This window comes from Pan paniscus, chromosome X, assembly GCF_029289425.2.
Source record: "Pan paniscus chromosome X, NHGRI_mPanPan1-v2.0_pri, whole genome shotgun sequence".
NCBI lineage: Eukaryota > Metazoa > Chordata > Mammalia > Primates > Hominidae > Pan > Pan paniscus.
The window spans coordinates 106,347,284-106,361,103 of record NC_073272.2 but is presented as its reverse complement, the minus strand read 5'-3'; the positions used below and the strand labels follow the sequence as shown (position 1 = coordinate 106,361,103).

General features: G+C 37.3%; 1 protein-coding gene across 4 annotated transcripts in view; it reads right to left on the bottom strand.

Moving 5' to 3' along the window:
* Positions 1–1,415: 1,415 nt before the first annotated feature.
* Positions 1,416–13,820, bottom strand: part of TBC1D8B (TBC1 domain family member 8B) — a 73,052-nt gene continuing 60,647 nt past the window's right edge. Inside the window, exons 15-22 of one of the 4 annotated variants that reach the window (XM_014343529.4) lie at positions 11,956–12,024; positions 11,550–11,790; positions 10,716–10,781; positions 9,104–9,187; positions 8,472–8,519; positions 8,039–8,095; positions 6,767–6,864; positions 1,416–3,994 (exon numbers count right to left, since the gene is read on the bottom strand). In XM_014343529.4, coding sequence (XP_014199015.1) covers positions 3,599–3,994; positions 6,767–6,864; positions 8,039–8,095; positions 8,472–8,519; positions 9,104–9,187; positions 10,716–10,781; positions 11,550–11,790; positions 11,956–12,024 — 1,059 coding nt within the window. In that variant the 3' untranslated portion in view covers positions 1,416–3,598. The remainder of the gene's footprint in view (positions 3,995–6,766; positions 6,865–8,038; positions 8,096–8,471; positions 8,520–9,103; positions 9,188–10,715; positions 10,782–11,549; positions 11,791–11,955; positions 12,025–13,820) is intronic. The other 3 variants (XM_063601818.1, XM_003819666.5, XM_063601819.1) reach the window with 3 other exon arrangements.

The following is a 13,820-nucleotide window of genomic DNA, read 5'->3' as shown; positions in this document are numbered from 1 at the left end:
TGATGTGGCAAAGAACTGTCCACAGAAGGTGAGGGCAGCTGTTAGGAACTGACTGAAGCCTCTAGAAGCTGAGGGTGGCTGCCAAGTGACTACCAGCAAGAAGCTGGCATCCCAGACTGGAAACCATAAGGAAATGAATTCTGCCAACAGCCTGAGTGAACCTGGAAGTGGATTATTCCTTAGATGATCCTTTACATGAGAACCATCCTGGCTGACACTTTGGTTGCAGCCTTGTGAGATCCTCTAAGCAGAAGATCGACCTAAGTTGAGCCCAGAGTCTTGACCCACTGAAATGGTGAGATAATAAATGTGTGATGGAATTAGCTATGCAACAATAGAAAACAAACACACTGTTCAATTTGCTTTCCACCCTCTTAGTTTGCCTTTCTATACTGTAGAGGCTAAAAAGCTAAAAGTAAATTTCCCAGATTCCTCTGCAACTAGGATTCTGGATTTATTAGAGGCCAATCAGATGCACACATGTGAGATTTGAATGACAGAAGTGAGGTGTTGGCTATGTTTCTGCCATTTCTGCTGGTAAACATAGTTGTGAAGATGTTTGGCTGTTCTATTGCAATTTAGTCATCAGTTTGTGGGTGATGAGAGGCAGGGTGCCTGCCATCTATTTTGCTAGTGTAAATCACAGCAGTTGAAGCATGGTTTCTGAGGTAGCAGCAGTAGTGATGGCTTTTTATGACAGCAGTAGGAAGTAGCAGTGTCCTTAACACTGAAGAGTTAGCAATTCCCTTGGTGGCCTGATAGTGGTGTGCCTTTGGAAGTTGTTCTTCAAAGCTCAGTTTAGTCCATCCTCCTGATAATTATGTAAGCCACTTGATATCTAGTAATAAATCTTTTCCTGATTAAACTAACTAGAGTGAATTAGCTCTCTGCAATTGAATTCTGATACAAGAGGGAAGTCCTCAAGTGATATCTGAGTGAAGTGTAAGTAAAAATACATCATAGTTCTGTGTGAACTGAAATTTAGAAAAAGAAAAACAAAAAGCCTGAACATGGTGACTCACACCTGTAATCCACATTTTGGGAGGCTGGGGCGGTAGGATTGCTTGAGCCTAGGAATTTGAGAACAGCCTGGGCTACATAGGGAGACCACATCTCTACCAATAAATAAATAAATGAATGAATGAATGAATAAATAAATAAATAAATAAGCCAGGCATGGTGGTGTGTATCTGTGGTCTCAGCTACTTGGGAGGCTGAGACATGAGGATTGCATGAGCCTGGAAGATCAAGGCTGTACTGCACTCCAATCTGGGTGACAGAATGAGACCTGTCTGTCTGGGTGACAGATTGAGACCTGTCTCAATAAAGAAAAAAAAAAAGAAAAAGAAAGAAAAGAAAAGAAAAAGGAAAAAAAGACATCATAATAAATAATACTAATCTTTTTAAGTAAACCATTTTTCATGTTTAGTAGATATATTTATTTTTATAAAGACAAGTAAAGCCACCTTATAACATATTTAATTTAATGCATAAGGTATAATGAACTGGTTCAGTTTAACACAACTACGTAAGATTTTTAATATTATGAACAACCTGTTTGGTTAACAAGATAGCAGCTATAAAACTATAATGTTTAGTTTGTTTCTCCTGCAGACTCAGAAAATAAATGTTTTCTTTTTGCTTTGCATTTATAAACTTTTTGCAACTCAAAAAATCTCTTTCAGTATTCAATTTTAATTAATCTAGCCTAAAGTATAATATTCAGTAATCTGTACTATTCTGACTTTAAAATCATATCAAATATTAATAACATATATGCTCTTAAGAAAGTACCTTTCTTTGTAAATACAACTGACAAAATATTCAGCAAAGTGTGTACAATAGTGCCTTGTATACATGTGTCTTTCTAGAGCTACTTCAGTATAATTTAACAATCATTGCATAATAGCAGATGTATAATAGTTTCCATATAAACTATTATCTAAGCTGTAAAATATGGACATAGTTCAGCAAATCATTTCTGAGAAAAGGCATAGATGTTTATTTACCAACTATCTCTTTAAGTGGTAATTTCCTTGAAAAGACAAGGTTGATTAAATAATTTAAAGACACTACTAGTAAGTGTTTAGCTAAAACCAATTTATGGGATTTTCAAAGGCTCAACTTGAAAATTCTTGAACTTCTTTGAAAATAACATATTCTATGAGCGATGAAGCCCTATGTGTTAAGCTTTGTTCACAGTGGATTCTTCCCAAAGGCTGACTGTACCAACTCCCTCCAAGAAAGGGAGACCTCTTGAGTCACTCTGAAGGAGGTCTGCCCTTTCATGGTTTCACATCTAGAAAAGTCAAAAGGCTTATAACCAAAGTCTTTTGTAAAGAAAGAAGCTCCAATGAATGATTTCTCCCCCTATTTTCTAAGTCAATTGATTAATAAATTGTCCTTGGTAGGAATAGCACAGGACAGTGGACAAGTATGGTTTGCTTTTTTTTTTTTGAAAGTGCTAACAAAGCCCATTATCTCTAAATGGACTCTGTGTAATGACTGAAATATAAACAGCATAAAGTATATAGAAATTACACATCTAAATTGGATAGTCAAAACTTTTTAGACAGATGTCAGCAATTCTGTTACCTTGGCAATCATTACATACAAGTATACTTTATATGCTTGCCAGACTAATAAGATAATTCAGTCTTAGTGTAGCCATTCTTTACTATCTAATGTAAATTAACACATGACTGGTGAAAATCCAAAATCTAAAGCTAGAACCAAAACAGTCATAAGCAACTCTGAGACAAATACCACAAACAGCAGTGCCCAGAATTTCTAGTGATGTCTCGGTCTAATGAAAGACCTATACAGTTAATTGAACTGTTTCTTAGCCCTTCTCAGAAGGCTGATTTTACCCAGCTTAAATCCAAATCCAATATTGTTCTTTTCTTTATATCAGCCCAGAATTTAGAGTTATTGATTTGCTTTTGTCAGTAACAGAGTTAGCAGTGTGAGTCAGCAGCCTCTGAACCCCTCAGGTAAGAAGACTGTAGAAGGTACTTAAAAAAGCATTTATTACTAGAAGACTGAATGAGATTAACTTAAAAAAATTAATAATATTTCAGTTAGATAACTTGAAAACAAGGGCCCCAAATGGTAATTTTTAGATAATTTGGAAAGTAGGGTTTATCGATTGACATGACATATCAGCCTCACTAACACCCAAGCATAACACCGTCTTTTCAAAATAATCAGTAATTCATATGTAAATAGCAACACAAGCTAGTAATTTCCTTACTAAAAGTGATATGCTTGTGCCCTCTGGTGGTAACATTTAGCATATTCCCCTGATATTGCATATATTGTGAAATATAAAAAAGTATATTTGTATTTGAGAATATCATCAAAATTTGAGATAACAAATGTGGTTTGCTTTTTTGTTTTGTTTGTTTGTTTGTTTTAAAAAGTGCTAACAAAGCCCATTATCAACAACAAAGGAATGATGCATTGTGCTTCTGGATATATATTTTGGCCTTCAGACACATTGGTAACAAGATAAATCCCTGAGCCCTACTCACAGGAATCAAGCTGACAGCTACAGGAATGTTAGTAAACTCGTCTATGATAGGCAATTCCTAGGGATTTACATCTTGGTTCTAGACCTTAACTGAGAAATTCTTGCATTTTCCAGCTTGGCTTTTACATCTATGGGTTTCTCAAAAAACCTCACCAATGCTGGTTCATTCAACAGCGATGCAAGAATCTGTTCAAATGCAAATGACCACTGAGTTTCCTCCCTAAAGGAACAAGGATCTTTCTCCAAGTGGCTCCCTGTTTTTTCCTCACTGGGTCCTCCAGAACCACAGACAGTACCAGAGAATCCTTTGGCTGATGATGTAGGGCTATGTAGTTTCCTTCCAACTTCTTCCATCCTGAGTAAAAGGCTGGTTACAACAGCAATGGCTTGATATAATGATTCTTCTTCAGGGTCCTCATGAAATAAGTTATAGAGGGTCTTTGAAAACTGAATAAACTGAGACTAGAAGACACAAGTTGAAAATATCACGTTTGAATATTAGACTTAGCAAATATAAAGAGAACTTAGAAGTGAATAGTCTCCTATATAGGATTTGTACCATAGAAGCTTCACCCTAGAAGTTATAAGAACTGGTGATTAACCCCAAAATAAATATTGGTTCTAGAAAGGTGAGTATGGGCCAGGCGTGGTGGCGCATGCCTGTAATCCCAGCACTTTGGGAGGCCGAGGCGGGTGGATCATCTGAGGTCAGGAATTCGAGACCAGCCTGGCCAACGTGGTGAAACCTCTACTAAAAATACAAAAAATTAGCTGGGCATGGTGGCAGGCACCTGTAATCCCAGCTACTTGGGAGGCTGAGGCAGGAGAATCGCCTGAACCATGGAGGCAGAGGTTGCAGTGAGCCGAGATCGTGCCATTGCACTCCAGCCTGGGCAACAAGAGAGAAACTCCATCTTACAAAAAAGATGAGTATGAACTATGGAAGAAAATTTCATTTAAGTGCTCTCACTTATTGCCTAATAGTACATTTTATCCAGACTAATTCCTGGACTGTTTGCCTGCCAGCATTACTTAAATGTTAGGTGCTATTTTTTTTTCCTTAGACAAGGCCTTGCTGTGTTGTCCAGGCTTGAGTACCATGGTGCAATCATAGCTCACTGCAGCTTCCAACTGCTGGGCTCAAGTGATCCTCACACCTCAGCTTCCCAAGTAGCTAGGACTATAGGCACATGCCACCATGCCTGGCTAACTTTCACATTTTTTGTAGAGACAGGATCTTACTATGTTGCCTGGGCTGATCTCAAACTCCTAGCCTCAAGTGATCCTCTCCTACTTTGGCCTCCCAAAGCACTCAGATTACAGGCATGAGCCACTGCGCCTGGCCAGGTGGTACTTCTAATTAGGCAAAGTCCCTTTGAAGCTGTCCTCAGAGGGTGAACAAGAATTCTGGACAGAAATATAGTTAAAATTGTGCATAAATTAGGCTGCACTTTGACCTGCTTCCATGGAATGAAAAGTCACTGACATTAGAATCATAGGCTTTTGTTTAAGAATTGTTTAAGATGTTTAATCCTGAATTCCATATATATATATATATATATATATATATATATATATATATATATATATATAATATTTTTCTGGGTTCCTAGTTCACAACTCCCATAGTCCTTTGTTACAGTCTTTTCTTCCCTTCCCTTCTCTCCCCTTTCCCTCCCCTTCCCCTTCCTTCCCCCTCCCCCTCCCCTCCCCTTCCTTCTTTCTTTTTGACAGAGTTTCGCTCTTGTCACCCAGGCTTGAGTGCAGTGGTGAAATCTCAGCTCACCCAGGCTGGAGTGCAATGGTTAAATCTCAGCTCGCCCAGGCTGGAGTGCAATGGTGCAGTCTCGGCTCACTGCAACCACCACCTCCCAGGTTCAAGTGATTCTCCTGCCTCATCCTCCAGAGTAGCTTTCTGATAGTTGGTCTTAAAACCCTCCCTAGAAAGGGTCCTACCTCATACCCTTAGGGGAAGGAATGCTGACATCATGAAGCTTCCATAAAAACCCAAGATAACTGGGTTCAGGGAGCTTCTGATAGCTGAATGCATGAAGGCTGACAGGAGGAAGGTAAAGAAGAACTCATCCTCATGCCGGGAGGGTGGTGCACCCCAACTCCACGGGGACAGAAGCTCCTGCGCTTGGGACCCTTCCAGACCTCGCCCTGTGTATCTCTTCTTCTGGCTGTTTATTTGTATTCTTTAAAATATCCTTCTTAGTAAACCAGTAAATATAACTATTTCTCTGAGTTCTGTAAGTCTCTCTGTAGCAAATTAATCGAACTCAAAGAAGGGATAGTGGGAACCCCAACTTGAAGTTGGTCAGCCAGAAGTTCAGGAGGCTCAGACTTGTTACTGGGGGAAAGGAGGGAGCAGTCTTGGGGACTGAACACTCAACCTGTGGGATCTCATACTATTTCTAGGTAGATAGTGTTGGAATTTAATTGGAGGACACTCAGCTGGTATCTGCTGCTTGGTGGGGGGGAAAACCCCCACACATTTGGCCACAGACATTTTCTTCTATGTTGATGATTGTTATTGTCATGGTGTGAGAGTAGAGGAAAAAAGGCAGTTTGAGAGAATTTTTCCCTAAACAATAGTACTGTTCATTTATAGTAATTCTAGAATAAATATGTCATACTGACTCATTTTAGAAAGTACTTATTCAATTGTCAAATGATATAGTCCACTGAGAAATATGAAGTTATTTGATAGTTTTCATTTTGGTAAAGTTCTCGGGATCCTCAGTATCTGTACTAACCAGATTTTAATTAAAAAAAGAAGAACATATTTTGATTAGGCAGTGTATAAGAAAGAGATGAACTTAAAATTATGTTCAGATATAAGATCAGTAGGAACCAGGGTGTGACCCATCTCAGTAATTTATCATTCCCAGTACCTAGCATTGGGTTTGGTATCTGGTATACAGTAAACAAATGTTTACTGAATAAATGAACATTTCCAATAAAGTTGGAAATATACTACACATACTTTTTTTCTATAGGTACATGTCACAGCAGAAGAATTCTCTGAAACACTGGACACATTTGAGTGTTAAAAATAAAAAAATCATTAAAAAATTTCTTCCCACTCTTCCATGCTCATCTGAAACTTAGAGAGCTAATAGATAGATTATTTAACTATTTTGGGAATAGCATGTTAGCTATTTTAGAGGTTACACCCACATCCATACAAAAAAGCAAGAACTTAGAATTTTCTTTTTAAAAATGCTATACCTGATTCATTCTTGGTAAATCCTTAATGTTTTCTTCTTTTTTGAAAAGCTCATCTTGCCATTGACTTAGATATGCTTGAATATCAATTTTCCCTTTGCCTGAAGAAAGGGAGTAAAACTATTTCATAAGGAACAGCCCACTATACTTTCCCAAATTTCAAAAATAATAATTATGATTAAAAGGTATTTCACTGAGATATAAGATTCCATTTTTTAAATCCAGGAAATGATCTGAAATTACCTTTCATTTCACCCACTGGCTCTCAGAATACTTTTCCCATTTCTGTTTAGACTAAAATGTTTACTTTAGGAAAGTTGGGAACTAGGGAATATGTGGCGAGAGAGGGAGAAAGGACATATTTAGATTAAAACAATACACCCCGACTTAATAATGCAAATTTTATGTAGTCATTCTCATGTATACTATTAAGTTTAAAACAGCTTCTATATTATGTTCTTAATATGCATATATTGTTCCAAAGTGGGCTGGGCACGGTGGCTCACGCCTGTAATCCCAGGGCTTTGGGAGGCCGAGGTGGGCAGATCACCTGAGGCCAGGAGTTCGAGATCAGCCTGGCCAACATGGTGAAACCCTGTCTCTACTAAAAATATGAAAATTAGCCGGGTGTGGTGGTGGGCGCCTGTAGTCCCAGCTACTCGGGATGCTGAGGCAGGAGAATGGCTTGAATCCGGGAGGCAGAGGTTGCAGTGAGCTGAGATCATGCCACTGCACTCCAGCCTGGGCGACAGAGCAAGACTCCATCTCAAAACAAACAAAACAAAGTGGTCTTTGGTAGCTCTTTTTCAAAAATTTGAAACACTACTTATTCATTCAAAGAGTTTAAGATACAAATGTACTGACATTAAAAGATGTCCATGATATACTGCAAAATCCAAAAAGGAAATTATAAAACAGTACTTATGGAATTTTTTTTAAAAAAGAGAGATGTCTGCATACATTGTGTATACATAGGAATAGATCTGAAAAGGATATAGACAAAAATGTTTTCAGGTAGGGTTGAGTGAAGGCAAAAGGACTTATGTACTGTCTGAATTTCTTTTCTAAGAATTATCTATTACTTTTGTAATTAAAAACAAATCTTTTAAAAATAATAAAATTAAATGAATATGGGTCATTTACTATCATATTTTCTATAATTTCTGAGACATCAATAGCCTTTAAAAGGAATCCACCTTTTCCCCCTTTGTAGCTATCCTTATTTACATAAAAAATAACTAAATAAATTAAATGATAACTCCTAGATCATAGTACCTTTTTCAGGGCTGTGTTTTGCTGATTCTGCTTCCTTCTCATTTGCAGGCTTGGAAACTATAAGAAAAGATGTAATTGCATTCTGTAAGATGTTTAACAAATACTCTTTGAAAGCAAAATAATGTTTCATATAGACGTATAAGCACATTATTTTATTCAATTCTGCAAACAAATTTTAGCTGACTTGACCTATCATCAGAAGACAAAATATTCCAAAACTTTCACAGTAAAAAGAACGTTGGGGGAAAATCCGTATTTTAAAAAATCTTAGAAGGAAGCATACCAAATATTAAGTATTTATTTCTGGGTGGTATTTTCTTCTTTGTGACTTTCTTTAAATAAAGTTATATTACTTTTATTATCAGGAGAAAAAAAGCACATACTGGACGTCAGAAGAATGTGCTACAAAGCCCTGACTGTGGCAACAACTCACTGTGAAACCTTGCACAAGTCACTTCTCTCTGGGCCTTAGTGCCTTTATCTATAAAAGGAAGAGACTTGATTAGATGATTTGTAAGGTCCCTTCAAACTTAATGTTCAAACACTTTAACATATAATAACCACAAATATACATTAATCAGGGTTCATCCCTCTATAGGACATTGAATATTTATGAAAATAAACTAAAGGACACAAAAATAAACTCATATCACTTTAAATTTTGTCTTGGAGACAGACTCATCCCTGTCTCCTACACCTACAGTGATTTATAATAAGTATTCACTGTTTGAAATATAGCTATGGCCTTTAATCATCAAAGATTCTATTGTATTTTATCAAGGCATGAAAATGGTCTAATACATTTTAGAAATTTCTGCAACGTAAGTAGAAACAAAATACTTTATTGAGTCTCCAATAAGCAAGAAATTCCACAAATCAAAGCACCAAAATGCAATTTGGTTAACCGGTCAAACATTTATGGACCATGCTAAGTGCTGTGGTAATACAAAAGAAGTATAAGTTAAAATGAAGCCCAATTTTAGTTGGGTAAAGTATATCTAAGTCAGCAAGATCTTTATGGGTGGCTAATCATCAAAACAGTTAACATTTTAAACAGGTATTTACCATGCAGCTGACTGAAATAAAGTAATTCTTCCTTGGAAAGTTCATCTCCTTTTGAAGCATCCTTAGATTTCACTTCAGTATAAGCTGAAAACATATAAATAACCCAAATTACATTTATTAACAACCAGGGGCAGAGATGAGGTTCATAATGGGTCAGGTATATCTGGGAACTGGGTGTTAAAGAGTTTCTGTATAAGAAAGATGTAAGTGAAGAAATACAGAAGTGGTTCTACTCTACTGTAATATATAGTAATTATACTGTAATATATGTAATATATATAAAATATAGTAAATACAAGAAGTAGCTGATCATTTTGAGTTCTATTTTTTTCCTACTTGTTTTTTTAATGGTTTTCCAAGAGCTATTAAAAGTTGAAATTGTTTAAATCTGGCATTTAGAAATCTCTGAAAATGTGACCTCAGCCATTTAAAAAACATCCTCAATAATAAGGAAAACAGAAAGTTGGGTGCTTTGGTTTACTTCCTACTTGTGCTTTAACAGGTACATAATGTCTTTCCTATTTTTTATCCCTCTATTAAAAGCATAGTTGATGACAATATTAAACATTCTAACAGTAGCCTGATTTGACAATGGAAACTCCTTTTATAATTAAATTTTTAGGTGATTTGTCTTTTGCTTTTAATGATGTGTTTGTGATTTGAGTGTGTGAAGGGTTAAAGATGGCCTTTACCTTGTTGGTGTGGTAAAGAATGTTTCCCGGCTATCCTGAGAAAAGCTGAAAAGGGATCCCAGGTGTAGCTTTAAACAAATTATGAGGTGCTGTTTGTTTTTGTGAACTACCCCATCTCGGCTAAAAGGTACTTTTTGCAATGCTCCTTCAGTTTAAAGCCTAAGACTGTTTTCACAAAGTAGGGATCAGGCTTTGGCAAGGCATCCTCTTCAGGTCGGTGGGAAAAACAAGTAAACTGAATGGTGTGGTAATTTTGAGGTAGTACGGAAGAATATAAAGAAATGTGAGCTTTGGAGTCAGACTTCAGTTTGCTATGCAATTTATTAGCGATGTGATCTTTGGCAAATTTTTATCTTTCCAGCTCTCAGTTTCCTTATCATCAAAATTGGAAGGATAATGCCACCTATCAGGGATATTGTGAGAATTAAGTTTAAAAAATGCATGTAAAGTTAATGTCTTGACAGAGCAAGTGCTTAATAAATGATAGCGTTTATTGTGCTTCCTTTTTAAAATATTTAATATCCCTGCTTCCTTGTCCCATTTTTCTGAATAATTTGTAGTATTTCGCAGGTTTGGCAGTTTGTCTAAAGTTAATTTCCACTCTAATGACAACAACAACAATTCAACATTATACCAACAATCAAATGATATGTGATTCTTATATACAAACTACTTATCATTAAATTGACTACTAACAGGAAGGAAACTTGTGGGCCCATATGTTACACAGAATCTCTTCCATAGAAGATCACTGTATCTATATCAGCAAAAGTAGTCATAATATAATTTGAGGGCCACAGTGAAGCAACGATCTTATATCATGTTGAAAATTAGTTTAGTTGTTAAAAAAATCTGTAATTATACTTGCTAAAATGGAATAAATTCCTGCTGTACATCGTTAAAGACTGGTAAACTCTTACCTGGAGGAATATGTAGCTTAAAAAGCAGCTTAAGCTTCTCAGTAAAACTTCCATTGTACATTATGTCTGTTCAATAAAATTCAATTGTAAATAATCATGTATCTAAAGAACATTCAATCAATTTCAGCAACAAAGATTAATTAAGATATAGACATTAGTCAAAAATTAGGATTTAGAAACCTGTTACTTAAGCTAACAATTAAACAACCACCTAGTCAATCAGATGCTCTCCTTCAAGTGTATAACTGTATAAGCAAAATACTCTTTATCAAAAAAGTAAAATGTTCTCTTTCCTAGCTCCTTCCCCCCAATCTCAGATTTCTCTTTTCTTTTGAATGAGGCCTGTGCAGGAGAGAACTGTTCTTCAAGGGGTGATCCCTGATAAGAAAGCATGCTGGGGTATCTGGAAAAGCAAAGGAACAATATCTACAGGTACAACATCTTGACTATCTGTAGGTACAACATGTTTGCTGGGTATTTATCTACCACTCTTCTAGGCTATGTGGTTGAATTTTTACGGGGAGGTGGGTGGGGTGGGGGAAGTCCTTCGGTAGTACCCATGCATCTGAGTGTGGGAAAATTGGGACGTTATCTTCCTCATGTTAACCCTTAAAACACTCACATCTAACAGCTTGCTTTTCTGAAAGGGTTGGGGAAAATAATATCAAAATATTTAGATTTAGCAACAAATGCAGAAAAGGGTGCATTTATTACTAAAGCTAAACACACTGTAACCCATGGTGATATAATCTGACTAAATTGGCAATAATAGGCAGTACTAAGTATTTCTAGGAGCACCTTTTTTTTTTTTTTTTGCTTAAAAAATCATCTTACCAATTGCAGAGGAGAATTCTTTGAAGTTTATAAGGCAATCAGAGTTTTCATCTAACAATCTGAATGTCCATAAAGCTAGTGAGTCTTTATTTGCAGAATGAGCCCAGGGACTCAATAAGTGATACAACGCTCTGAACTGCTGGCAGTCAATCTGATACTGTTCCAAATATGGCAGACTGGGGTCATGATGCTTCAATACTGGGCAACCCAAACACCAATAACAAGATAAAAACAGCTCTTTCTATTAAAAATAAATAAAAAAGGAAAGTTACTAATTAGAAAAAGTAATTTTTGAAGATTTTAAAAACCATGTCTGCTAAAATAAAGATAAAAATAATTAGAATGGCTGTGATACAATTCTGCTAAAAAAAAGCATTATTTTTCATTTAAAGAAGAACAACAGTACCTTAAAGATGACATAAAGTTCATCCAATTCTTGAAGGCTCAATTTCACATCTTGTGATACAACACGCAACTTTAAAAAGATTAAAAGCAATTTAGTACACAGATTTTAACATTGCAGTAAAGAAATTCTCTTTGAATTACCTTAGAGTCTCTCTCTGCTAGAAGAAAATATTTGTCTTTTAACTTCTTAAATGAATAATAAAAAGTTATTATAAGTTATTATATTATAAAGTTATTATCTATTTTATCCTTTTAAAAAGTAGTAGTAGACTAGTTCAATTCTACTCTAATATGTACTTTGATATTCATCTCTTCATACTCGGAAATCACTGCCAAAGAACAGCCACTTAATGTCTATAAATATAAGTAACAGTATTCTAAGTCCTATTCCATATATTCCTCTCTTGCCACATAAGCAGCATATCTAGTCATCATGTGAGGTTGCTATTAAATACTTCAAAGGCATTGGGAGATGTACATTCCCTCTCTATGCCAAAAAACATAATCCAAGAAGTAATAAGCTTAGAAAATATGTACTTTTATCCTATTCCATGAAGAAGAAGGACTAATGATACAATCATTATGATATCTAAGAAATTTGAAAGCAAAGGTAAAGAAAAAAGCTAGAATTGATGAAATACAGAAAATTAAAAAAACCTGGTAGACTCAGTAAATAAAATTAAGAGTTGGTTTATTGAAAAAATCAATAAGATAGACACATTTCTGGCAAGTGAGACGAAAGAAATCACAAATGACTATCATCGAGAAGTGGATAATTTAAGCATGGATACAGAGGTCATTTAAAGTGCCCAGCAGAGGAATGGTGGCTCATGCCTGTAATCCCAGCACTTGGGAGGCCAAGGCAGGCAGATCACTTGAGGCCAGGAGTCCAAGACCAGCCTGGCCAACTTGGTGAAACCCTGTCTCTACTAAAAATACAAAAATTAGCCAGGTGTGGTGGCGTATGCCTATAATCGCAGCTACTCGGGAGACTGAGGCACAAGAATCACTTGAACCCGGGAGGCAGAGGTTGCAGTGAGCCGAGATCATGCCACTGTATTCCAGCCTGGGCGACAGAGTGAGACTGTCTCAAAAAAAAAAAAAAAAAGGTGCCCAGCATGGGAGGGGCCAATATGACAAACTAGAAGCAGATCATGGGTGCTGCTCTCTTATGGAGGGGAAACAAAAGATTTAGTGAACACTGACCCTAAAAGCCAATCATCTAAGAAACCACACTGGGAACCATCAAAGCAGCAAGGGGACACAGAGAGCAGAGAGGAGTGAAGCTGGGCAGCAGCCTATCTGGCATCAATGTGGAGTCAGGAGAAGCTCCCCAATACAGGAGAGGGTAATTCACACTCTCCATGGGGATCTGTGTAAGGCTGGGAGTGGGAGAATTCCCCTGTCCTAACCCCCTACTTGCCATTCTCATCCTCCCACCTCACCTCTAAACTGAGGCAGAGAGCCACCCAGACGGTTTGCAGAGGCAACTCTTAAGTCCAAGGGGACCTCTACAAGCCTCGGATCCTGGAACAGACCAACACCAGCGCCACAGCCCCAATAGAGGCCAAAGTCACGGTGCCTGGGAGCAGTAGGATTGGTCCACCCTCCTCACCAGACAAGGCTTGGTGCCAGCTTCCAGCCCAGCACTACCGCTTCTGCCTGAAATCGGCCAGAGGCTGCAGCCTCCTGTTGTCCCATGAAACACCTACACGGCAGGGCGGACGACCCCACCCACTCCTGTCACTGGTAGCCAGGCGAGCAACACCTGCTGGAGCTTCCAGCCCAGATGTCCCGCTTCTGTCTGAACTTAGCCAGTGGCTGCAACATCCTGTTGTCACTGGAAACACCCAACAGGCAGGGCAG